At 37.1% G+C, this 27,190-nt stretch overlaps 2 protein-coding genes and 1 long non-coding RNA gene across 13 annotated transcripts in view; all 3 read right to left on the bottom strand.

The window, feature by feature from the left end:
* Nucleotides 1-1,663, bottom strand: part of LOC127550240 (serine protease inhibitor Kazal-type 9-like) — a 52,117-nt gene extending 50,454 nt beyond the window's left edge. For 3 of the 11 annotated variants that reach the window (XM_051978963.1, XM_051978964.1, XM_051978962.1), the window contains exon 1: nt 1,330-1,469. Coding sequence is in view for 5 of the 11 variants with exons in the window: in XM_051978959.1 (XP_051834919.1) it covers nt 1,330-1,399 (70 nt within the window). In the remaining 6 variants the exon portion in view is untranslated. Of the gene's footprint in view, nt 1-1,329 lie in introns of all 11 variants that reach the window. The other 8 variants (XM_051978959.1, XM_051978960.1, XR_007950804.1 and 5 more) reach the window with 7 other exon arrangements.
* A 4,165-nt stretch (nt 1,664-5,828) lies between these two features.
* LOC127550239 (uncharacterized) lies at nt 5,829-20,246 on the bottom strand. Its single transcript, XR_007950802.1, has 4 exons — nt 19,390-20,246; nt 18,488-18,765; nt 15,909-16,082; nt 5,829-15,360 (listed from the first exon to the last, which is right to left on the bottom strand). It is a non-coding gene; the product is annotated as an uncharacterized LOC127550239 (long non-coding RNA).
* A 655-nt stretch (nt 20,247-20,901) lies between these two features.
* On the bottom strand, nt 20,902-26,364 carry SPDYE4 (speedy/RINGO cell cycle regulator family member E4). Its single transcript, XM_051973713.1, has 6 exons — nt 26,256-26,364; nt 24,171-24,359; nt 23,799-23,857; nt 23,138-23,223; nt 21,682-21,850; nt 20,902-21,156 (listed from the first exon to the last, which is right to left on the bottom strand). Exons 1-6 carry the CDS (start codon nt 26,362-26,364, stop codon nt 21,097-21,099), a joined length of 672 nt encoding a protein of 223 aa, XP_051829673.1. The 3' UTR covers nt 20,902-21,096.
* Nucleotides 26,365-27,190: the final 826 nt, after the last annotated feature.

The following is a 27,190-nucleotide window of genomic DNA, read 5'->3' as shown; positions in this document are numbered from 1 at the left end:
ATGCTATATGCCTAGTTTTGAAACATAGTAATTGTGTATCTAGGGACAAGGCACATAAGCCTTTTCAGTGTTCTCAGGAATTTCTCTAAGATAATGGAATAGAAATGACTTACATATATGTATTATTGAATGGGGTTTTATACATACAGAAATCAATCTATTGGACTAAAAAGTTATTCTGCTTTAATGGTTGTGTATATTTCTACTAAAAAGCAAATTCCAGAGAGCAGGGGCAATAATTTATAATAAATCCTTATCATCCCCAGTTCAAGTTACTTGTTAATTGGTTCCAAAGGCACAATGAGTGAAGAAAAGGACTACGACTCAATGACTTTTGCCAATCAGAAATACATCTTCAATCTGCATGTAATAATCCTTCCCTACCTAATTCTTCAAAAGAACAAGAGGGGCTTCTAGCTGTGGCATAACAAGCCAGTCCAGCTCAGCCCATCTAGCCAGATACTTTCCTTCTTGATCTAATTCACTTTCTGAGAGAAATTAAAACTTCAATACTGACTGCCCCCCACCAAAGTTATTTAAGTTTCCTTGAAGTAGGGTTGGAAATCTGACAGTAGAACAGGAAGCTATGGCTCCTGCCTGGGGTATGAGGCTGCCAAGAGTCCTGGGCCCTCTGCCCATGCCATCTCAGTCTCTACCTGGGTTCCTGATACTGCTGTTCTCTCCACCACCATAGCTCTTGCTACTGTTCTTGTTGCTAATGGGCCAACTTTTCTATGTCTCTTCCAGTGTTACTTTTCTGGACATGGGGAAACTATGTGCTACAGCTACATTGTCCTGCAGGAATTGGTGCACAACCTCAAAATTGTGGGCTCCAATCTGTCAGTCCTTTACTGTAATTTTCATAGGGTGTAGGAAAAGGAGAAATCTGCCTATAGCTGAGGGCTATAGCACCAGTAGTAGGGGGCTGGTCAGTTCTTCTGGCCAATTTCCCATTCCTTCTGTTGAACCAAGACAACCAAGTTCCATAAGTACCTAGCAACAATCAAGTGCTGAAATCTTTTTTCTCATTGAAATGAATAGAATACCAAATTCAACAACTTTCAGAGCAGACAAGTGCCAAAATATTCCTGTACTGCCTTAATAGTTGCTTGATAAAAGGTATAGAATTAAATGGCTAATAGCACAATTCTTCATTATGGACTTTGATCAAGGAATACACATTATAATCAGCAGACAAATACATCTTTTTCTAATTTGTTCTTGGGGAGCCCAACAATAACAGGAACAACCCCAAATCATGCAATGTTTTCTTCCTACAGTTTCTAGCAAATCGCAGGTTCCCCACCGATGACTAAAAATATTGCTTACCTGAGAATCCAGACGATGCTATAATAAAGAGACCAAAAAAAGCCTTATTTAACAGCAGGGAAAAGGCCATATTGTCTCTTCAGAATGTTCTGTTTCTTTGCAGATTCTCTTTCTTCCTCACCTCCCAGGCTCTGCTGTTGATATTACCATAACTCCTCAGGTGGTAAAATGCCCCTTTGATATAAGTTGACGACCGTGGCACATTAAATTCACATTACATTTAATCCCTAAATTCTAGTTGGTTATTGGCCACTCATCTGATGCAAAAATCAAGATAAATGTCCAGGGTTACTTAGAAATACCTGATAGGGAGAGACTGTTCCAGGTAAATAGAACAATCTGTTTCTTAGGCTCCATCGACTTTCATGCTCATAGGAAACAAAGTCCTATCTGATTGATCAAACTCGCTGATGTTAGGAGTAACATTATAAAACAGGTGTGGGCTATGCGTCAATCACAGAACATCATCTCCATTATATTTAATAGATGAATAGAATAGAAGCTTTGTCCTCCCTCCTCTGCCCTCATCAAATCACATCTGAAGTGTTCTGGTATCTTCTAGGAATGTCTTTGCTAAGCTGAGGAACATCCAGAGGAGGGGAAGTGGGACAGAGAAGAACTTGGAGATCATGTCATAAAAGAGCTGGCTGAAGGATGTTTAGTGTAGAAAACAGAACTTTTGATGGACATTATAATCTTATTAGTTATTGAATAGCTGTAACAGGATAAAGGAATTAAGCTTATTCTGCTTGTCTCCACAAGGTAGAATTCAGACCAAAGTATATAAATTTCTAAATGGTACAATTTGGTATTAGACTCAAGAATTTCCTAAAAATATAGTTAGCTTATAGTAAAGTAGGTGACTATGTGAGGCAGTGTTAATTTTGTGTGTGTGTGTGTGTGTGTGTGTGTGTGTGGTGTGTGAATAGAGGTATTCCTGAAAAGGCAAAACAATTACTTATTGGTGCTACAATACATGGGATACCCATTTTGGGCAGAGTTCTAAAATATATGTTAGTCTCTTCCAAATCTGAAGCCTTTGTTGACCTTTCTGACAATTAACTCATCTGTAAAATGGAATTGAGATAAAAAATTATCTCTGTAATCTGTGATTTTATGATCCTATGGCTTTCAGTCATGTGAGACAACCAAGAATTTTCCAAGTACTAGCACAGTGCAGTAATGAACTCCATTGTGATGCTTAAATTCCCCAATTACTGGAAGTGTTCAGTTGGATAACCATTTATCAAAGATGTTATAGAGAAGACTGATGTTTCATGTAGGTGTTAAGACTAAATAATAACTGAATAATTATAAGAGCAGCTTAAATAGAATCATATAATTAGGGCTAGAGGAGACCTTAGAAACCATAGAGTCTTATTCAACTCATTTTAAAAATGAGAAAAGTGACAATCAATCATATTAAGTGTTGCTCTCAGGATGTCCCATCTATTAAGTGTCTGAGATAGAATTTGAATCCTGGTGGTCTTAAATGTAATCAGTTGTTCTACTCATTATAGCATGCAGTCAACATTTTTATGGGAATTAAAGTTTACTACATGCTGCCCTTACATCACACTCTGGGGTAAGTCATACCTAATGCATTATTCCTCTGGTGACAATGTAGTAAACTAAACTTCAGAGCACAGGAACTTGTCCTAGGTCACCTGGCCCATAAATGGAAAAACAAAGACTTAAATCCATAAAGGCTAAAAATTTAAGACCTGGTGAACAATTAAGTTATTCTCATGAGGTAAATTTTTTCCTTCAGAAAATATGGACTGAGATAAGTAGGTCTGTCATTTCTAAACCCTCAGCTTTAAGAAGAACTTATCAGCATCTGTTCTATTGGAAGGGCTCCAGGGGTCCACAGCCTTCATGAAGTTGAAAATTAGAAGCCCTTTGGAAATGCCAAATAATGTTTATTACAGAATGCAAAATTTAAAGGATTGTTACCCAGTACCTGTGTAGGTTAGGCTAATTTCTGGAAAGGCAGGACTAAAAAATGTACTAACATGAGAATCCAGAGACTTGGCATCTATTTCTGCCTGAACTACAAATACATTTTCTCTCCAACTGTCAGTTTCCTCCTCTATAAAAGCCTAAGATTTCATCATATAGTCAGAAAAAATCAGGACTTCAAGAAAATAGAAAAGTCAATTCCACTCACTTATGACTTCATTTCTTTTCAGTATCATCTTCAGCAAGTAGTCACTCCACAACTTCTTTAAAAGACTTCCACTTGATTACTTCACAAGGCAGCCTATTCAACTTTTGAACACTTAATGGTAGAAGTTTTCTTTACATTAAACTAATTTTTTTTCTCTCAGTAACTTCTAGTAATTACTATTATCTATTCTCTGAAGGTGGTGATAGAAATTTCTCTTTTACATAACAGAACTTCAAATACTTGTTCATGTCTACACCAATCTGCTCTTTTTAGTTTAATCTAACAAGTTCCTTTAACCAGTTCAAATATATCATAGTTTCTGGTCCCCTAACCAGCATATTGATCCAAATATGCTTCAAAACTTAGGCCCATTTTAACATGTTAATGCTTTTCATAAAATCTGGCCATGAGAATCAGAGAATTCCATATATGATTTGATGTAGAGGACATTAGGACTATCACTCCTCTTCCACCATTTTGGATTCTTTCAATAGGCTAAGATTTTGATAATTTTGAGTGCCTTATCAGTTGTCATGTCAGCAAAAGCAAGTAGCTGTTTCCACAGGTATGAGTTCTGGGCCCAAAGCTAGTAATATCCAAGTTCAAATCTAGAATCTGATTTGTGGATTTTGTATCCTGAAACTATGCTAAAGCTGTGAATTGTTTCTAGTGGGTTTTTAGTTGATTCTCTAAGATTTTCTAAGTATACCATCATATCATCTGCAAAGAGTGATAATTTGGTTTCCTTATTACCTATTCTAGTTCCTTTAATCTCATTTTCTTCTCATATTGCCAAAGCTAACAATGCTGATACAATATTTAATGGTAATGGTAATAGTGGGCAACTTTGCTTCACCCCTGATCTTATTGGAAATGGTTCTAGTTTATACCCATTATGTTGCATGAATGTGCACACTGGGCAAGTCGTTTATTGTCTGTGTCAGCTCACTCAAATGTAAAATAGGATTAACAGTGATGCCTATTTTGCAAGATTGTGAGGTTCAAATGAGATATTAAAGACCTTAGTACAGTAACTAGGCACATTGTATTATGTTAATATCTATCCCATGTCATCCTATTGTTTTATATTGAAGTTATTTTTTCAGTCATTTCAGTTACAAAATTGTAATCTAATTCTCATATATTTTTCACTTTTCACATTTTTTCACATATTTTTCATACTTCCCCTATCTTTTAGACAGTTGATCTTTAGAATCAAGATATGAGATTTAAATCAGTTTTTAAGATTTAGATGCTGTGACAGTGGGTATGGGAGCAAGAGAGTCAACATTATTGTCAATTATATGTACTATTCACTGCCACATCAGCTTTGGCAACTATAAATTTAATATCTTCATATTTGCCTTTATCCAATTTACCAATTAAAGTATTAAGTACAGCCAAAGATAAATCCTAGGGTACTTTAAAGTCCTTCTTCCAGGTAGATATTGATCAATTAATGACTATAGATATATACATATATCTATAATCATTCAAATCTGTCTTTTCCCACTAAATCCTATAACCATTTAGCCCTCTTGTCTACATCCCCTTCATAAAGATTACATGAAACATTTTGACAAATGGTTTGTTAACTCTCAAGTCTACTGTCTATGGCATTCTTGCATTCCACTTGAATTGTCCTATCAAAAAAAAAAAAAGGAAATGAGATAGGAGTGGTGCAAACTAAAATACCTCTGAATTATTATTTTTCCCTACCTTGCAAATTGTTGATGACAATGTAAAGTTGAAAAAATTCTTAAAAGAATACTAATACAATGGAATTTACTAGGAATTTATAAAATTTATAAACTGAACTATGACTATGTAGCTGGGAGGAATTAAAAGGAGAGAGAGAGAAGATTTAAAGAAGATAGGAAGTTGGCTATAGTTATAAATTGAAAACAAGAGTACAGTTTTAACCAGTCAATAAATCAATTTAAAATACAATAGAGAAATAATTTAATTGTTTAAAGACTAAACCTATAGAGTCAGAAGTCTATATTAAAATTTTAGCTGTGCTATATACTGGCTATGTAGCCTCACACAAATCAAGAGAATTTAAGCCATAAGTATATACAGTCCAACCTCCTCATTCTAAAGATGAAGCAACAAGAGATCCAAACAGTTGGGAGTGACCCGGCTAGATCACACATTTAATAAGTATTCAAATCTAGATGTAGTCACTTAATTCCTATGCTCCTGAATTTCCTAATGTATAAAAATGTGAATTATGATATAACCAATGGCACAGGACTTTTGTTAAAAGCAAGTTCAGATAAGACTTGAAATTGCAAAGCACCATATAAATCTATTTATTTTAGGAAATTTGAGGGAATAGGAAGGAAGAAATTTATTAGGCATTGTCTATGTATCAGGCACTTGACTAAGTGCTTTACAAATATTATCTCAGAAGATCTAAAGAGTTGGGAAAAGGCAAGGGGCTGAGAGTCACTGAGCAGAAGATAGGAAAACAGAGCATAAAAAATGAGGTGGAAGAAGGAAATGAACTGGGACTTCTTTAGGAAATATAAGAAAATTATGAAGAAGAGAAAAGGGAAGAAACTGAACAAATGTAAAGAGGAAATGGGAACAGCTAAAGAAATGAAGAGTTAAGAAATAAGAACTGTTAAGAATGGAAGAGGTAGTAACTTAAGGGAACTCTAGTTGTAACCCATTTAGCATCCCATATTCTTTATACTCTATCAAAGAGGTCTCATTTACATATGAAAGAAATCAGCAGCAAGGTTATTTCTCATCTTTGGTGGGAGTTATTACTGAACTGCGTAAAAAGAGGAAATATAGGCAAGAATAGTGAGGTGGATTGGGGATTATTTTATAGGACCAAAAGGCAAGGAAGAAATCATTAGACATTTGTTTTCCATCCACACACCTGCCTGATATCCCACATTTCTCTTCCTCCTGCCATCAGTACCTCTGAGGACCTTTGATCCTCATTTAGTATCTGAATTCCCCTTATTTCTTTCTAGTCTGCATGTAGCATTTTTGTGCATTCTAAATTTTATGCTTTCTGCATGTTTCACCTTGGGGAAAAATCCAACTGCCCATGGCTATTGTAGATCTGAGATGGATGATAAGAACAACAAAGAAAAAAAGATAAAAATGGAATGGATATGTGATTAACTTGATTGGCATACAAAAGAGACAGGAACAGCAATGGAGGAAGAAGCAAAGGTAAGGGAAATAGAAGTGAGGCAATTAGTTACAGACAGACAGACACAGAGGTAGAGAAAAAAATAGAAAGGCAGAGAGACAGACACAACAAAGAGGGAGATGAGAGACAGGGACAGAGATAGAAAATAGACCCAGAGAGCATAGAAGAAATGAAAGAAAAATCTATCAATCTAGAAATCTAGAGGAGAAATATTAAAGAGAGGGATAGCTTAAGAATAAAAAAACATTAAAGATGAGAAGAGAAACTAAGGAAATGGAAGCAATAGAAGGGAGAGAAACACCCGAAATGAGAACAGCAGAGAACAAAGAAGATAAAGAAAAAATAATAATAATGTGAAGTTTATGAGGGATGCTTATGAAAAAAAAATTGTTTGGAATGGAAATTGTGTAACTGCTGCTATAGTAAATGATGTGAAGAACTGCTAAGGATTTGGACAAAATCGATAGGAAAGAAAAATGTATAAGACTAAATACTGAGTGAAGACCTGAAGAAATGGTGTGAGAAATTGACGTTGTAGGAAGAACTGATGAGAAATACTAAGAAACAAGAATATCTGAGAAGGTAGGATTTTCTGAAGTAAGAAGCAGAAGAGATAAAAGTTGAGTAGCAAAAACAGAGGGAAAAATCTAGAAGAGATAAAACTGAATAAATGACAAAAAGTTAAGAAAAAATTAAGGATGTAGGAGGAAATAAGAAAAATTGATGAGTGAGAAGAGGTTAATGAAATTAGAGGAACTAAATATATGCAAAGATTTGAAGGAATGAATTTTAGGAGATTGGAGTAATTATGGAAGAGGGTGGAGCAGAGGACATAGGAAAAGCTGAGGGGAAAGATTAGAAATGGAGGCAGGTAAATTAAACTGAGAAACCAGAAATAGCTTCCAGTAATGAGGACAATTTGCAATCAAAAGGTTTAGCTAGAAGCAGCAAAGTGAGTGGGAGCAGTTAAGGAGATGTCTGGGCTAAGGAGTTGGACAAATTGGCAACAGAAGCAGACAATCAGCTAAGATGATAGAAGAAAAATGGAATAGGTGAGGAGCTGAGAAGATATGGTCCATTTAAAAGGAGATAGTGTGATGGAGACTATCTAATGCAAAGAAAAAACCTGACATAAAAGGAATGGAAGTGGTGCCTGAAACTAAAGAAAAACATACCACTGACAGTGAGGGGGTGAGGAAGAGAAAAAGAAGGAAAGGAGATGGAAAAGAGAAGAGAAAGAAAGGAAAGGAGAGGTAAGAAATAGAAAGGGGGAGATAAAGGCAGCACTGAGACAGAATATAAAATAGGGAAGGAGGGTAAAGTAGGCCAAAAAGAGAAGGGGAGAGATGGAGAAAGGGGAGGGAAAGAAAGGAATGTGAAAGGAGAGGGAAGGAGAGGGACAAAGGGAAAAGAACAGGGTGAAAGAGAAAGAAAAAAGAGGTAAAGAGTGAAGGGAGAGGAGGAGATATAAAAGGGAGGAAAAGAACAAGGGAAAGGGAGAAAGACAGAGAGGAGGGGCAACAATAATATTGATCTGATAGCCTCAAAAGAGATGGAAAGGTAAATGCTGGCATAAGACTGTATTAGAGGAGAAAGTTAGGAGAGAAGGTAATTGCTTGGGCAAGGTTAGAAGACAAAGATGATGGAAGCAAGAGAACCAAAAAGTACAACATAAGTTGGATAGTGAACAGTTTATAAAGGAGTAATTAGGATTCAATCATAACTAGTAGTACAACTACTAAATGATATCTAAAGTGCTTTCCATCACTAAATCTATGTATTGTGAGGAAGCAGCAAAAGAAATTTTAGTACTGGGCAGAATTGAATTAGAGATAAAAGTAACTGAAGAACTGAAGCTATGAAAGGATCTGAGAAAGCTATGAAAATGTGAGTGTATAGATAGGAGCTAAGAAGGATGAAGAAGCCAAGTTAAAAAGAATTAAAGATAGCAGATAAGTGGATCATTGAATTAAGCTCACTCATGTGGATATTTCTAGTGGTGCAATTTTCAGCTTATATACATCTTCTATTCAGACCAATTCTTGTCTTTGTCCTTCCAGAAATTCTCCATGGGGGCACTATGAAACTTATGATTGGGGTAGGAGAGGGGAGGTAAAAGCAGCAGCAGTCCCCAACTTTTCTATCAGTTATTTCTACATTTTGTCCCATTACCAGCCTGCCACTTTTCTTCAGCCATACTTTTACACTATTACACTGCACTCTTCCACTGGGGATAAATTGCAACCTTCTTCATTCTCTATGATTGAGAAGAATGCATTCTCTAATGTCAGCTGGCTATCCTGAAACTTTCATTTTTCAGAGATTGTGGCATGGTATGTCTCAGAAGCACAAAGCATCACTAGAATAATATTGATTTTAAAATCTAGGCCTTTGATTCAGAGTGAGGTTGGGATATCATCAGATGTCATCTTCTCATACAATTCTGTGAGTAGAAACACTGTTTTGACTCCTAAATGAGATCAGTAATAAAAGCAGTCAATTCTAACTTTTGATAAATGGGAAAAAATAAAGAGTTCCTGTGGTCATAATCACAATATGCAGCTGGATGAATCACACATACAGATGGCCCATCATTCACATTATTTTGAGTAGATATAGTTGCATAAATGTTGCTAGAGTTGAGTAATCTAAATGGATTTCAATAATTTACAAATGGGAATATTTGCAAAATCTCATAGGAATCTCTTTTTAGTTTCAACTTTACATGGATCCATGATAGTGACAAATACTTTTCAAAACACAATTTCTTGTTTGATATATCATGAAACAAAAATGCCTCTATTGTTATCTAGTTTGTACAGTTTTGACTTATGTGGGAGATATCTTGCCAGAAGAAAACCTGTATGGTAACAAGTAATTCAAATCAAATGTGTTCATAGTCAACAAGCAACAAAGTGATATTTCATATTTTCTGCACCTTTCAATAAATTCTATCACTAAGCAGCTGTTATTTGTTGTGGAACATTGTTGCAAAGGCCTTTTCCCTTTTCACTCATCAAGGATGCCTTGCTGTGCATATATTGTTTCCATAAAGACTGTAGAGATTGGAAAAGAATATAGATAAGTATATTGATACTTTATGAATCTTTTTTAAAAAGTCAAAGATCTTTTCCCACATATACTTAGTATCAACTCTTTCAGAAATTTCAAATCTCAGTTCCTCCACATCTTCAAAATCATGTTACCCTCAATAAAGATCTCTTCTGCCTATATACATTCTGATCCAGCAATTCTATTGACATCTTTTTAGTGCTTCAATTTTTTTTCATGCATTATATTGAAGATCATGTCAAAATCCAAATGTGATGACTGTCATTGAAGATAATTTATTCCATAAGGTAGTCAAATACCCTTCAAATGATTTTTCATTCTCTCAACTTTTCTTCATTGCTTATGAGTCATTTCTTAAAACATCTTATCTTTCAGAAGTTAGAAACTATAAGCTGGCTGTCCCATTTTTCTTCTTAGCAAGGAAATTTTGTTATTTGATGGCTCAAGTTACTGTTCTTTTGGTCTCATATTTCCAAGTGATTTAAATTTCTTTAGAAAATAGTGTTTTTCAATATTTACTTATTTGATTTTTGAGCAACAGCAGCTTATTAGGCTTAGTTGCCTCAATTGCACGCCATTTTTATCCTTTAAGATTTTTTTGATTGCTTTTAAATTTTATTTTTAATATCTGTAAAGAATTCATAAATGACTCCAAATGGAGTGGCTGTCTTTGATGAAGTATTAAAGAAATTAAAATCTTTTTCAATTTTTGCCTGTTGTCCTAATTGCATTCTTCGGTGCCTTTGGTGAGCTTTTCTTAGATTTCTTAACTTTTTCTAATTTTTTCTGCCATTGCTTCTGTTTTATAAGCCATTACTTCTCATTATGCCATCTTTTATCTGGAAAATCTTGCAAATTAATGTTTATTCTAAACTGACATGTTTAGTTTATTGATCTGTTTAAGAGATCAAATGGTTTCTGGCTGAAGTTTATGGACTATTTTGGCAACAATGGTAATTTCTCTCATTTAAATTTCTTCAGGAAATAATGATTTAATGTCTATTTATTCATTTCCCACTTGAAGCATCAGTAATTTATATGGAATCATCTCAATTGTGCATCATTTCTTCATTTATATTCTTTCTTATAAATGGATACAGATTTTCTTTTGCTCTAATGTTGAAAGACACAGGAGAGCTCTTAGAATTCATGAGAGCCACCTGACAGTGACTACTGGAGATCCAACCCAGAATGGATATCCTCTTGTGAGAGAATGATACAAGGAGACTGAGAAGCAGTTGCTTTGTCTGACCTCTCTCTTCTTCCCTCTGCCTCCCAATCGATTTCATTCCCAGTCCACAATACCTGTGTCAGCTAAGGCTGACTTTCAACTCCTTCAGATGTTATGATCCACAGCTGTGGAGGCTCTCAGAGAATTGACCTGTCCCTTAACACTCTTACAAGCCATTTCACTGCAGAAAGACAGCTAATTCAAGTATGATTCCAGCATCAGCAAACCTCATTTCCTGGCTGGTAAAATTAATTTTGTATTCTTAATGCTCTCCCAATTATCTGAGTATGCCCAATTTGAAGAATGAATTTATAATACATAGGGATGAGTTTCTGTAGTCTACAAGACCCTGATCTTTCATTTCTTATTCTCAAACCCTGAATGCTTCTTGGAAATTAGATAATTTTGAGTTGAAAATATATTTGAACATGGTAGGTCCTAGCAGACTTGGCACCATGCCAGCATGTTACTTTAAAAACCAAGAGTCATTTCCATACTATAATGAGGCATTGGAACACAACTTGTAAACATATTTGAGTGAATTAAAAAGGGGGGCTTGGAAAGGAGGAATATAGAATTTTTAAGGGTTGGGGCAGCTAAAAATTCAGAGCTGGGCTAAGGAGGTAATAGAGAAATACAAAATAAAGTGACAGTTGAAGCAATGGAAACAAGACAAAATGTAGAAATAAAGGACAATGGAAGGAGGAACAAGGAAATTTAGAAATTGTAGTTACATGAATCATTACAATAGAATGAGCTTGTGAAAGAGAAGCAACAGAGGATGCAGGAATCACACATTAGCTGGGATGGGTGCTACTGTGTTGGAATCACTTGAAAAGGAGACTCATTTAAACAAGAGGACTAGAGTGTATGGCAAGAGGTGAAAGAGGAGGAACAAAGAACAGCAAATGAAAAATGTGAGAGACTAAAAAGAGTAATTAGAAGCAAATAGTGGGGTAAATGCAGACAAAATATGAACACACTGGAGAAGGAAGAGGGACTACTGGGTCCCTGGTCATCACTTCAGCTTTCACTTGCTTCTTCAGATGGGAACAGCTGTGAGGAATGGTCTGCTCTGAACACCGACATGCTGGGGTCAGGGAAGTGAGATAGTGTTGAGTCTCTAAGTCTTATCAGAAAAAGAATACCATCTCATGCTGAGAGGACACTGTCCTCTATCACAACCCCTGAGGAAGCCTCCATTATCTAGGTGAGCATGTTGAGGGAAGGGTGGTAAAGAGATATTGAAGGGAAGGATTTTTAAGAGATCCTTCATACATTGCAGAATTCCTTCTGTATACAGATGAAGCTTTGGTTTCCTAACTACCATTTCTTTCAAATTTTAGATGCTGCTTTTTGTCACAATAGTTTGTCTTCTTTGACTTGACAGATTTTCTTCACTTCTATCAACTTTGAAGTCCCCTTTACTTCTTTGTTCTCAATTGTATCCTGTTCTTAAGTGCCTCCAATCTCCTCATTCTAATTTCCTTAGCAGCTCTGGTTGGTATTATCATTCCATTAATCTTTGTCTCTTTTCATCTCTTTTTATTTTCCACAACTACTCAGTCACTTCCCAATTTTCTGTTCTATTATCTTTGGCTTATCCTTTCTTCTCAGTTCTGTTCATTCTGTTCTTGGTTCTTTTACTGCTCCCTTTGATTTCATTTTCTTAATTCAACAATTTTTTGTTGAATTACCTGATTTCATTACTTGATTAAATTTCCATTGCTTTTCTTTTTCCTTTCACAGCTTTTCTGTCACTTCCCATCACCTTTCTTTGGAAGTTTTTCTACTCTTGGTTTTTTGGCTGCTCCCAAAACTCAGGTTTCAGAAGCCTAGCCTTCCCCTTTATAGATTTTCTTTCATCTGTTATGTAGGCCCCTTCAGCTGCTATTGTGTTTCTGCTGCACTTTTGTCTGCTTCTTTCTCCTTAGTTGTTCTGTTTTGAGGAGTTTCTCAATGTTCTGTGTTCATTTTCTTTTTCTCCTTTGCCTCTTCATTTTCCTCTGATCCTCTTTTGATTTTCATAGCTCTTAGCCTGCTTTAATTTTTACTACTCTTTTCTTTCCTCTATAATAGATAATCCTTCAGTTACTACTCTCTCTCTCTGGTTGTTTTCACTAATTCCTCTGTTTTTCCTTTAAAGAAAAAATCCTTAATACTGAGCACAGTGCCTGGCACGTGCTTAATAAATTATTGTTTCTTGGACTTTTTCCTTAGCTGCTGTTCTGTCTCTCAGACTTTTTCAACTGTTTAATTCATTCTGATTCAATCTGTTCTGATTTTCAGTTCTCAGCTCTGCTTCTCATTTTTTCCCTAATTCTACTTCATCTGCTTTAATCTACACTTCTCTTTCCTCCTCCTCAGCTCTTTTCTGTTGTTCATAGCTCCTTAGCTGTGCTCATTTTCTATTCCCATAGCCTCTGCTTCTTCTCAATGGAACTTTATTCTGTTGCTTTGGTCCCTCCATGCTTCCATTTCTCTGATGCATTCTCATCAACTTCTTTCTCCTCTTTGCTTTTCTCCAAGGCTTCCAAACTGCTCTTTTCTCCATTCACAACTCCTTAACTGCTCTCATTTTTCTACTTCAATCTCTTGTGTTTCTTCAATTATCTTAGCTATTGTCATTTTTCCCTAGCTTTGTTTCAACCTTCCATTTCTCCTTTGTCTCTCCTTTCTCCATTGTTCAAGATCCATAAAAACTCCTATCTCCTTGGTTCCTGTATATTCTCCCTTCTCCTCCTGCTCTGCTCGTTTAATCATGATTCCTTGTCTTTTACCTTCAGGTTTAAATGACATTTCCCCTTTTCACCGGCTTTTCTTTTTTTTTTCCCAGCTATTCAAGAATTTCCATTTCTTCTTTTCTTTTTAGTTCCTTTTATTTTTTTCAGGACTCTTCATATGCTTCTATCATTCATGAGTTCTTTTTTGGTTATTTTCTTTTGTTGTCCCTCACACTTTCAAAATTTTTGCTCCTGCCTTCTCTACTCTCATATCTTTTACTTGTCTTCTCTGTGTTTTATTACTTGGACACTCTCAACTCCCTACTCCATTCTTGTCTTGTCTTCTCCTGTCTTTTCTATTTTTTTTTCTGATTCTTCAGCTATTTACATAAACCTGCTCCTTTATATTCTATGTCCTCTTCAGTTTCCTATTTTATAAGATTTTTGAATTATTGCAGTATCACTTGCTTCTTTTTCTTCCTCTTTTGTTCACAGCTCTTTAGCAATTTGTTTTGTTTCTCCAGTTTTCTGTTTCTGTTAATCCTATCATCATCTTCATACATTCTCCTCTCCTTTTCTGTCTTTTCATGACTTCATCACATACTTCCCAGTATCTTCTATTTCTTTCTCCTCAGAGAAAATAGGTCCACACAGCTACATTCTCCCTGCTCCAGTCTTCTTTGATTCTCCTTTTTCCTGTACTAGTCTTTCATTTCTGTTATAGACAATTCCAGCATCTTGTCACACTCTTCTCAGTTGTCACTTTTTTTTGTCATACATAACTCTTTGGCTGTTCTTATCTACTAGTTTCAATTTCCTCATTTTTTGTAATTACACCTGTATTTCATGGCTGAACTATTCTGTTCTCATAACCAAAACAGTCTCTTCTACATATTTTTAGAGGCTATTCTCTTGTCTGGGTTTGATAGTATATACTTATTGTTCTTGTTACCAGGAAGACCGATGCTAGCAGATCAATTAAGTTCAGAAATTCTGAACTGCAGTGGGCTAAGGCCAATTGGGTTCCATACTAAGTCTAGCACCAATATTAATGAGACCTTTGGAGGAGGAAATCTCCTGGTTAAAATGGCCCAGAGAAGAAATGGAGTAATTCAAAAGCTCCCATGCCAATCAGTAAATAGTTGGGTCTGGCCTATAAGTGACACTTCATTTCCCACTTGGGTTAGATAGGGAGACCCTTCTATTGGTCATAGTTCCTCAACTATGCCTCCAGTAAACCCTTAAGTTGTAGCTGTTCTTTATCCCTCAGAACATTTTCTCTCATCTCCCCAGTTCCCCAGATCTCTGCTGCTTCTTTTTTTTCAAAGGCTTTCATTTCCTCTCTTCCACTTTTTTTAAACCATGCAGCTACTGCTCATTTAGAGATTTGTTCTCCTTTTTCCTTATTTCACATCTTAGTTGCTGTTCTCTGATCTTCAATTGATGCCCAAGCTGTTCCTATCATCTTGTTCATTCCATTTTCTTTGAGTTTTCAACATCATTTGTTCTTTTTATCAGTTTGCCTCTGGACATCTGCTTTCAGGAATTTCTCATGACCCTTCATATGCTCATGAATTTCCTCTATAGTTTTTTTTTTTTCATATCTTCAGCTCCTCTCTCTCCAGATGTCTTTCCCTTCTCCATATCCTTCTTGCAAGACCTAAATTTGGAGTGAATAAGAAAACGTTTGAGAGTATAGAAAACTCATTGCTTTTATTCCTTGCTTTGTCTTTGAGTTCCCATCCTTACTGACTTCAAAATGCTTCTATCCCAACTTCAACATATTCCTTCCCTTCAATGAAATTATTCTAAAGATCTCATAGTTTATCGTTTTTCTCTACAGACTTTCTTCTGTCTTCCATATAAATTTGTTTCTACTTTTTTTCCCCTTTTCTTTTTTCCTGTCCTTTCCCTATGTCTTTCCATGTTTGTCCCTTCTTGTCTCCTTCCATCACTCATCCCCATCTCTGATTTCATCTTTTTATTTTTTATCTTTTCCCTGTATTCTATTCTGTCCTGTCTTATCTTTCTTCCTTTCTTTTTCCCTCTCAATATTCCAATCAGTTTCTCATATTGAAAGATCTATACCTTTTAGTAATTTTCTCATGTAGCTCACTAAACACATCAAACTCAGCCCCTTCTTTTCATGGGACTCCCTTGGTTAAACTTTTGTAAGTAGAAAGAGTTATTTCCTCTTCTTCTACTCACCTTTTTTTCCCTTTGTCTCTAAATGAGAACTCTTCACATTCATGCCCTTCTCTACAATCTGAGAGGGATTGTCTCATTCTTTGTCATACTGACATACCCTCCATCTTCTTAGTTTGATTCTGTGCTGTTCCTCATTTCAAGCTTTTTAAGATACACTGGAAAATCGGGCAATACCTTGAAAAATACAGTTTGTATTAAGATTAAGTCCTACACCATTTTCAAAGACTCCTCCCTTCATAAGTTTCTATTACCACCTTTCCAAGCTAACAATTCCTACTTTTTGGTTTAATGCCAGGATCAGAAAATGAGACTCTCCTTTGGGTATCTCCTTATATAGTCCCTTTCTTCTTTCCAGCCCCAAATTTTATTATTAACTTCCTTTTGACAATCCATTACTTGCCTTGAGAAAAGGAGAGTAAAGTGGTTGGATATCCAGGAAAAAGAATTAGGATATAAGTGGGAAATTGATAAAGGGCCTTCCCAATCCTCCAAGCACTAATTATTAATGACAATGCCTACCTACTTTGAACTGATAACCATTGAGTTCTAAACTCTGCCCTCTAAACTTACTCATGATATGAAATTTGACCCTTAATACTAAAAGGACATACTTTATAATAACAACCCTAATCCTAATCTGGAACAAGACCTGAATACCACCTGTTTAAAATTCATGCTTGTTTGTTTTTTACTCTTTAATCTCCTTGTATCCTAACCCATCACAGGAATTCCCATCCACACTGTTAAATCAAAAATCTTAGCCCCTTGTCTTATAAAGACAATCCTGTCCTTGAACTCTAAAATCTTAATACTGAAAGAACTTTCAACTATACACTTTAACTCATAAAAATGTTTCCCAACTTTTTTTCATTATGCAACCCATATCTCAAGAGCCCTAAATTTTACATGATGTTAATATTTATACATGTTTCATTTGTAGGGAAGATATAGGGCACACAAAATGGTAGAATTTCATGTAAATACTGACAAAGTGAAGATTATGGTGGATCTTTGAAAACTATTGACTATAAATTAAGATATTAGCAAGAGAAGGAGGAGCTACTGGGACAGAAAAGGAAGGAAAAAGGAAAGGGGAGACTAAGAGAAAATAAAAGATGAGAGAAAAGAAACAAAGAAAATAGGGAAAAGATATAAGGAAAAGAAGTAATAAGAACATGGTAATAGAAGGAGGAAAGTTGTGGCAAGATTGAGAAGAAGGATGAAAGAATAGAGGGAAGAAAAGAGAAGTAAAGGGTATTAGGTAATCAGAAAATAAAGCAATGGTAAAGACATGGAAAAAAAGGTTAAAATAAAAAAAAAAACAGAAAAAAGATGGAGCAAGAGGGAGGAAAGAGGACAAGAAGAGGAAAAGGAAAAGCAGAAGAATGGGAAAGGAAAGAAGAGAAAAGATTGGCTCTCCCAGGGGCAGGGGAAAGATTTGTTGTGGTTCCTTCTCAAGAATGAGGTTGTATCTGTTAATTTCCTGTTTTGAGAAAGGGTGGTAAGGGAAAGAAGCTGGGAAAGAGACAAGGCTGAGATGAACAGAGACAGCAAATTTTTCCCCACTGGAATTCTTACTTCTTTCCCTATCTTTTTTTGTCCATCTCTCCAAAATCTATTTCTCCTCTTTTGCTCTTTTTCTCCATTCTCCTCCAAAAAGGAAGCCAGATTCAAAGTCAAAGGATGAATGTGTAAAACTGTTTCTTACTACCTGTGTGACTTTGGATAAGCCATTTGTCTTCTCTGGACCTCAGATATTTTATCTATAAAATGAAAGGATTAAACTAGATGATCCTTTCCTTTTCTAAATATTTTATCTTTTGCTCTTTTGTTTTCTTTTCTCCCCTTCTCTTTCTCATCTCTTTATGCATTTGTTATATCATCTCCCATCCTTTCCCCTTTCTCTTTTCTCCTTTTTTATTTCTTTATCTTGTTTTCTTCAAACTCTCATTTTTTTTTCTTCTGGACTCCTTTCCTTCCCTTATCCTTACTTTCTCAATTCTGTGTACTACATATCTCTCTCCTTTTTATTTTAATCAATAAGACAATTTTGCTGGCATTTTATGCTTTCAAAATATCTATTCTTCCACTAAAAATTTGCCCAAATTCCTACTCATAACTATCCTCGGAAAATCTTAAACTCATGGGAGGTCACAGAAAAGTTCAGACTTTAGAGGCTGGTATAAGTGTCAATGGTTTAGAACAACTGCAACTATTAGCTGACTGAAACTTTGTGCTCTGTCCCAATATTCCAAGATAGTCATCAGTTGTAAATAACTGCCAATACTTCGCAGCTATATCATTATCTACAAGGATAATTATTTCTCTTAGCTGGAAGTAGCAGGGCTGCACACACACATACACATATGTGTGTACATAAGTATCTGTATACATTTTTATGTATAAACATATATGTGTATATGTATGCATGTGCATGCTTTTTAATGTGTATGTATGTGTGTATACACATGCATAAATCTAATGCTGAAGATTCTGTCTCTTTATCAAACTCTTCATGAAATTATAGAAGAGTATCTTCAATGTAGATAAAATGACTCTGGTACCTCAAAGATAACTACCTGAAATGTTTAGACGGTAGTCAATCACATCCTTCTATTTCTTTCGGAGTCAGCACCTGGGTCAGCAGAAGTTTAAGGAGCTAGGAACTCCTAGAGGGGGACCTTGCTGGTTTTTGTGGCTGAAAGGACTCCCAAGATGAAGGTTCATATTTGTCAAGTGAATAATAATACATTAAATTTGACTACTTATGAAAATTGAGACCAAGTTAGTTTGGCTAGGCAGGTATCTGAGAATAAAGTTCTTTGTTTCTAATAGTGAGAATAATGGTGAAAAGACACTAGGAATAGGAAAAAAAAACCAAAGATTGAAAAACACCGTGACATATGTTTAAACCATATCCTTTAGCACAAATATAATGATTGCACTAGTATATAAATTGAGATTGAATTCTAATTCTAATCTATATTCATCTATAAAAATTATTTTCCCCATCTCTAACCTATATCCAAACCATAATTTTAGATTTAACCTAAATCTTAACTTTTAACTATATCTCTTAGTACTTAACCATCATTCTTAGCCTAAAACTTAATGCATTCTAATCCTAAATTCCCACTCCAAACCCCAAATATGAATTAGCCCTTGGAATTTATCATCACCGTCTAATTCTGAATACGGTCCTAAAAAAACTTTCAACTACAGTATAGATTCTGAAATTTGACTTTAAGGGAAAGTCACCATCCCTAACCCTATACCATCATCCTTTCCCCTAATCTTTATTCCTAACTCTATCCCTAAACTAGTTATGTGGGACCTCTTTAATCCAATGTTTCCTAACCTTTAGCACTTGGTAATAAGCTACAAACAAAAGTTTTCCATAACCTTAAGTATATATATAAATTTCCCACCACCCTATCACCAACAAAATAATAATAATAATAATAATAATAAAGCAACTCACCAGAGTTTTGAAGGGATATGGGATCATACTGACAGGTTTAGGTGTTAGGAACATAAAGAACAATAAAACTTTGATCCCTTGTCTTCTTATTTGTTTTTTCCTCTTCTTTTCTCTTTTCTTTTCTCTGCTTTTTTTTTTGTCATTCTTTCTGCATCTATTTCCTCTTGACTCTTTTCCCCTCATTCCCCCTTCATTTTCTCTTCCCTTCTCATTCTTCACAGCCCTTCCTTGCTCCTCTTCTCCTTCTTTAAAATAGTTTGACCTTTGTTTTCCCAAGGCCTAAACAGGAGTCCTCAAACTTTTTAAATAGGGGGCTAGTTCACTGTCCCTCAGACTGTTGGAGGGTCGGACTATAGTAAAAACAAAAACTTTGTTTTGTGGGCCTTTAAATAAAGAAACTTCATAGCCTGGGTGAGGGGGATAATCGTTCTCAGCTGCCGCATCTAGCCCGCTGGACATAGTTTGAGGACCCCTGGGCCCTATCAGCTTTGGTATTTCTAACTGCCTATATCAAATCTCCTCCAAAAATCATATAAGCTCTGACATATACATTTAGGATCACAAAGAGATTTAGGCCCAAGCACAGTCTTTCTCCAATGCCTCAGTATGAGTTGGAGGCAACAGGAAGTTAGTGAAAAGACTGCCAAAGAAATACAAATACTAGCAAAGTCTAGGAGATCTGGCAAAACTCTCAACCTCAAAAGGCCCAGATTTTATGTATTCCAGGATCAGCCTAGGAAAATATAGAAAGGTTCACAATGAAAGCCTATCCACTGAGTAATGGAATGACCTACCAAAGCACAGAGAAGCTATAATCTGCATTAAGTGGGGTCTGTCCCTCCACTAATTAAAAACTAGATTCTTGAATTATTGAAGCAAGTCTTATTAAATCTTATACATAACCCATAAATCATCTCTCCTTTAACTCATGTGTGCTCTATTTATCTGTGACTAAGTATATCTTTCTGCCTAATACTAGATATACTTTTCTTTGGGTCTATACTAATGTTTCTGACTGCCTACCCACCTGGATGTGATAATGGCTTCTTGTCAGTTTGTAATTAGGTCTGCCTTACTAAATCTGACTGACATCTGAAAATCTGAATAGCTAGCCTTGACTCTTTCTATGTTTGTCTGCATATATGTCTGTGTAGTTCTACTATATTACCTGTGTCTCTGTATATGCTAAATCAGTTGCTCTATTTTTGATTGTATATGATTTGAGATTCCCAGTTTGAAGTATAACTAGGTCAGGACACCTGGGCTCTGCTTCACTGTGCCAAGATTGAAAGAATGACAAGTACATTGTCCCCATTTTCAGCTGCAGCCCACATAATACACACACACACACACACACACACACACACACACACACACACACAAACACACACCCGAGTATGCATATCATCCTGCCTTTCCCTAGACACAAAAATTTCTATAGTCTGATCTGATTGTATCTGACTTCTCCAACTGCATCTGTCTCTATATGACTAGTGAGATCTGTCTGGGCCTAACTGGGTCTGATGGTTTTGCTATAAGGTTGGCTAGATTAGGACCTCTGAAGCAGTAAGCAGAGGGAGTGACAGCTCCTTCAAACCATTCCTGAATGGACCATCTTCTCATGTCATCTCTGTTCTACTCAGATGAGGACCTTCCTCTGCTGTTCCTGCCTCCAGCCACTGCTCTTAGTCTCCTTACATGGGAGCTCTATTGAAGGAGAGTGCGATCACGCTTCCATACCCAATGTCCAGGCTGATATGCCTGAATCTGTAAAGAAATAAAACGAACCAAAATAAGATGAAGTTGTAGAGAGCCACAGACAGTGGGGGAACTCTGGGTGAGGTATAAAACCCTTCAGCCCAGAGGGAACCTGCTGACAATATCTGGTTCTGCTCTCATCTCCCCTTGGGGGAGTCTCAGTCTTCCTGAGAAGTCAAGAGGCTGTGACAACCTGTGTTTTACTTGAAGCAGAGAAACTTGTAGCAAAGAGGCATCTATATAATAATAGCAAGGTGCTTATAGTTAGCACAGGCATATAATGCTGTAGTGATGCAATACTAAGGTATTTAAGACTGAGAGAACTTGAAATAAATGGACTTCATGGATGGTCAAACATGGGTTTTCCATGAGTCCTAGAATAAGGGTATATAAATAGCAATCACACATATACCTCCCTCAATAACTATGCAGACAAAATGAGCCCTTACAAGCTTGCAACTCTTACAGCCCTAAAATCCAGCCACAAGATTCCCCATAATTAATATTCTACCTCTCCTCCCCAATAGATCCTACCTCCTCACACTCCTCCCTCGTAACCCATGCCTTCCAACCAATGGCCCGGAAGAGCTGGGCCCGAAGCCACTGGAACTTAGCACGTTGAGTGCGGTCCTGGCCATAGAGAAAGACAAACATTCCATGCTTTGGCCCTTGGCGATCTTCCTCCATGTCATTGGCCAGATATCTGTGAAAAGCCAAAAGGGGGACATAGTATAACCTTAATACCACCTTTCCACTTAGTAAGGTCTTCTTAGAAGGTCACCAGACTATAACCTATCTTCCCTCCCCACCCCCAATCTGTGCTTTCTATAAAGTCACAGAGAACTCCATTAATGCACCAATTCTACCATGTGCTCTGTACATTCACCCAGATCCACAGAATCATAGGATCTGTTTGAGATATAATTAGGTCAGGACACCTGGGCTTTATCTCAGTGTTCCAAAATAGAAAAGTTAACAAATACATTATCCCAGGACAATAGAATAGGCCACCCTAGTCCAATCTAAAATTGAGTCCTTCTTATAATTATTTCTAGTGAGCTATCAGCCAGCTTCATTTAAAAACATCTAGTGACAGAAAACTCCCCACCTCCAAGAAAAATCATTGATGACATAATATTCCATAAATGAAGATGAAATTTGATAATTTCATCTTCTGTTTTGGTAATCTCCCCTCCCCCCCCCATTTCTCCTAGTTTTATCCTCTGGCACCAAACAGAAAACAAAACAAAACAAGAAACCAACTACTTAATCTTTTTTTTTCCTATATTATTGCTTTTTAAATAGAATCTTAGTATTTTATATCTGGAAGTTACTTTTACAAGTCACCTTGAAGGCAGTGATCATGTCTTCAAATCTTCCTTTCTCTAGAATAGTCTCAGACTATCTTCAATAAGTCCTGGTCTCTAGGTCCCTTCACCATCTTAGTTGTACTCCTTCAGAAATCTAACATTAGCATTTCTCTCTTTTGAGGAGAGATATATAGATGGGGCAACTCCCTTCTTCCCATCATTCTTGACTGGTGTGATGGGCTTGGCAAAGATAATGATAGAAGATTTTTTTCCCCCCCGTAGGAAGGACATTCTAAGTTCTGACAGCAGAAAAGTCATTGAATGCCAGAGATAGAGAGACTCTTAGAAATTATCTAGTTTAATGCACCCTTTCCCCCATCTGACAAAGGAGAACATTGGGGGTCAGAAAAGGGGAAGGATTTCCAGGCTTACAGAGCAAATCCGTTGCAATTCTGGGACAAAATTCAAGTCTGCATATTTAACAATTTTGTCTTTCATTTTATCACTTAATGCAGTGCCCAGCACATAATACTTAATAAATGGTTATTTATTGACAGATAAAATGAATTAGGGCTCAGAAGAATCAAATGCTTTGCCCCAAATTCCATTCACATTAAAAGATGTAATTGTACTGGTAAGAGAGGGAGCTCATTGGATAAGGGGAATGAGAAATCACTCACAAAGCCAGGAAGAAATGGAGGCGTTGGTACTGCCAGGAAGGTCGGCCAGCCCGAGCAAAGTAGGCTATGATCATTGCTAAGAGATACTGATGAATAGAAAGAGAGAGGGAGGGTCACAGGCAGGAAGGGGAGGGAATGACAGCTACAGAGCTAATACATTCTGGAGGAGATTAGCGTTTGGGAGAGCCTGGATAGGGGAGTTTTAGAACCTGGCTAGGGTCAGGCCAAGACGCTATGTTGGAAAGGATGGGTTACCAAGACAGGGGGAAAAAATAAGGGGGCTGTGGGACAAGAGTACACTTTATAACTGAATTGTAGATATATCTATGATATTAGAGAAAACAAGGTCTGGAACAGAAGAAGCATAAGATAAAGGACTCGAGGTACAAACATGAAGAAGGAGGGAGGCTAAAGCTAGGGATTCACATGAGGCCTTGGAAATTTAAGCTATTCAGGCTTTTCTTCTCAGGGGTATGAAAGAATACAGAACTGGGCCCAGCAAGCCTTCTTACATGGTGGCCAAGAAATCAGGACCTCTATTCCATTTGCATCAGGGAATAGGGAGTTGTTGGCGGGTTATTTGGAGATGGGAAGATCAGTGTGATCTAAAAAGGGAGGTTGTACATGGATATTCCAGGCCAAGACATAGTGAGAATCTTACCTTGTCTGACACCCGAAGTTTTCTGTCCCAGGCCAGGAAGTTCTGGACAACAGGATCCCCTATGAAGGGAGATAGAGGGACATTCTATTAGGCTAGAGATGGAGAATGGTCCAGTAGAGTTAAGAGAAGAAGCTATTCCCCTTATTCTGCTCCCCTTTTAGAAGAGATCACGTGAGGAGCCCCAAAATGAAACAAAATGAGTATTAGTGGAAAGAAAACTTCTGCTTGAACACCTCCCCTAATGAGGTTCTAATAACCAATCTCTTGAGGTTTCCCATTCCATTACTGTACAGTTTTCATTGTTAAGAGAATTGTGGGGATGAGGGGAGGTTGAAGAGTTAGGGATGAGGGAAGAGCTAGCTCCATTCCTACCTAGCAGCCTATTGAAGGCCTTGTAATCCTCAGGCCGCACTGTGGACACCCTGCGTCTCTTCAACTGCATTTTGAGACCAAACATGCTCTTTACAGCCCACCTGTCCTGGGTTCCTGTAGGTATCCAGTCAGAATGTTTCCTCTTTTGGCCTTGAATCCTCAGAGGTGAACTAGGAGGTATCCAGATGGCTAAAATAAGGCCAGAAGTCATTAGCAAACACTGTCCCTTTGGTTAACCTCCTTGACCTCCTTTGTTCCTCTTGACCTCTTTAACTGCCTTCTCCCATCCTTTATTTCACAGAATTATCAAGTCTAAGAAATAGAAGAATATTTGAAATCCAAACCCTATCTGTAGAGAAATCAACAATTATGCCTCTGCTTGAAGACTTCTCATGATGGGGAACTCACTACTTCTTGAGGCAGTATATTCCATTTTTGGATTCTAATTATTAGGGAAGTTTTCCCTTGTGTTGAAATGAAATTTGCCTCTCTGTAACATTTCCTCATTACTCCTAGATTGGCCTTCTTGCACCACATAGGAAAAATGAATTCACTCTTCCCTATAATAATCTTTTACATTCTTGGAGTCAGATATAAGCCTTTTCTTCTCCAGGCTAAACATTTCCAGTTTCTTCAACCATTTTTTATATGGCATGATCCCCAGACTCTCCACTATCTTAATTCCTGTCTTGTATACCACAACTTCTTAAACTTTTTCTACTCATGACCCCTTTTCACCTGAGAAATTTTTATGTAACCCCAGGTATATAGGTATATAAAATAGGTATAGAAATCAAACACAATTTCACGACCCTTACATTTAGTTATGAGATCCCACATGAGATCTCAACCCACAGATTAAGAAGCTGGGTTCTGGAATAATTCCAGCTAGTTCTTGTCCTGTTCCCTCTAATTCTTCTTTTCACCCTCCCCAATATCCTGTATTATGGTTCCTATTATTTTCACTAATCCTTTCCTTTAACCCCCTATAAATATCTTCTTAATCAACTTCTACTCTTCTTTTCATTCCTCCCATCTCCTGTTTTATGGTCCCTTCTACTGTTAATTCACCCCTTTCCCTGGGGTTCCATTTCCCTTTCCTCCATCACTCCCTTCAATTCCTACACTTGCTATCTTGTGGTTCCATCTAACTTTCCCCCCACCATTCCCCTCAGTCCATTCCATATTCTGTCCTATGGTTCAATGATCCTCTCTCCTACTTTTTCTTCCATCTTGTCCCATTTCCTGAACTATGGTTCTACTTTTCCTATCCTATCTAGCCCCTCCTATCTCCTGTTCTGTAACTTCTTTCTTCCTCTCTCAATTTTTCCTATTCCTTCACAACTTCTCATCCTTCCATTTCCCCCCACTTCCCATCCTATGGCCACTTCTGTCTCACAGTCTTACCTCTACCTTTTTCTACTTCCAGTCTTGCCCTAAGGCCTTTCTTTCTTGAAATTTCTTCTTTTTCCTTTCTGTTTACTCTCTCCTTCCCTGTCTCTCTCTATGTCTGTCTTTACTCTTCTTTCCTCTCTCCCTTCTCCCTTCCTTTCTCCCTCCTCTGTCTCTGTATCTGTCTGTCTCTCTTCTGTCCCTGTTGCTCTATGTCTCTGTCTCTCTTCTGTCTCTTTGTCTCTGTCTCTCTTCTCTCTGTCTTTCTGTCTCTTTCTCTCTTCTGTCTCTGTCTGTCTCTTTCTCTATCTCTATCTCTTTCTCCCTCCTCTCTCTCACTCCCCCTTTCCTCTTCCTCCTTATTAGTTTTTTTCTTCTTCTGTGAGTTTCTGAGAAAACTTCTCCAGGTTCCATCTCCTATTATACCTCACCCCAACCTCTAGTTCCTATGCTTCTATAGGATTAAAAACTGAAGGATAGTTAGACATTATCTTAATATGAGTATTTGTTAATACAGATCCATATTTAGACCCAAAGTGTCTTGACTCCCTGTTGGTTGCTCTTTTTCCTCTTTGACCTTCTTTTCCTCTTAATCCCTTTCTAACCTCTCTCTGTCAATGACCTGCATTCTCAATTTGCCTGTTCTACCCAATCAAGTCATCTCCTCTTTGCCCTTCCCACTTGCTTCCTTACCTGAAGGTCCCGGGGCTTCCTCTTCGATCATCAGCGCTGAAGAGGGCTTTGGAGAGACAGTAGGGGTGCTCTGGCTCACAAATGAAGAGAAAGGGAAACACCTGGCCATGGTCTCCCCAGACAAGTCTTGCCCCCACCCACCCACCCTTCAGCTTTACTTCCCTCCCTCTCACCCACAGAATATTAGCCTCACAGCAATCTCTTTCCCTAGCTACTTCCAAATGGGAATATATTTGCCTGTGGATCAGCGTCTGCTGCTCTGAGAAAAAGAGATAACCAAGCTCAAAGGAGATGCGACTGCTCAGCTCTGAGACTTAGTCCTCACTGAGCCCCAGGGTTCCAAGTAGCTGCTACAGGACTCAGGTGACATCAGCCATTCCACCCTGGCAACCAAGCCAGTTTGAAGGAAAATGCATAGAACCACCAGACGGAGGAATTCTTTCTAGGGGGACAGGGAAACAGAACCATGAACTTCTCATTTGTTCCTTGAATTAGCTTCATGTATTTAGCTTCTCCCCAATCTTTAATCTCTTTATATCCATAAGTGGTTTATATAATATTTTCTCCTGATTCTCCTCATACATGGCCAATAAATCTTTCTCAGTTGAAGACTAAAGAGAAAACAATGATAATGAAGAAGGTGCTAAGAAAGATCTTGAGTTCTGTAGTGAAAAGAATCAGATTCAACCTCTGATACTTTCTACTTATATAACCTAGGATATCATTAATGTCCCTGGGGCTCAGCATACTCATTTGTACAAATGAGAAATTTAGACTAGGTGACTTCTGAGATCCCAAATCTAGATTTGTGATCCTATAATCACAGGTTCAGGGTATCTATAATAATGATGATGATGATAATGATAGCTCTAGGCTTTGCTCAAACAATACTGTGATATAGTGGAAAGGGTATTAGAATTTAGAGTCAAAAGATG

Source organism: Antechinus flavipes, chromosome 2 (genome assembly GCF_016432865.1).
Source record: "Antechinus flavipes isolate AdamAnt ecotype Samford, QLD, Australia chromosome 2, AdamAnt_v2, whole genome shotgun sequence".
In the NCBI taxonomy this organism is placed as follows: Eukaryota; Metazoa; Chordata; class Mammalia; order Dasyuromorphia; family Dasyuridae; genus Antechinus; species Antechinus flavipes.
This window is presented reverse-complemented; position numbering and strand designations above follow the sequence as displayed.

Excerpts from the sequence above, each read along its gene's own strand:
- SPDYE4 (XM_051973713.1), bottom strand. The coding sequence starts at position 26,364 with ATGGCCAGGTGTTTCCCTTTCTCTTCATTTGTGAGCCAGAGCACCCCT. Across the intron at positions 24,360-26,255 it reads GGAAGCCCCGGGACCTTCAG|CCATCTGGATACCTCCTAGT; the intron begins GTAAGGAAGCAA and ends GCCTTATTTTAG. Across the intron at positions 23,224-23,798 it reads AACTTCGGGTGTCAGACAAG|TATCTCTTAGCAATGATCAT; the intron begins GTAAGATTCTCA and ends TCTATTCATCAG.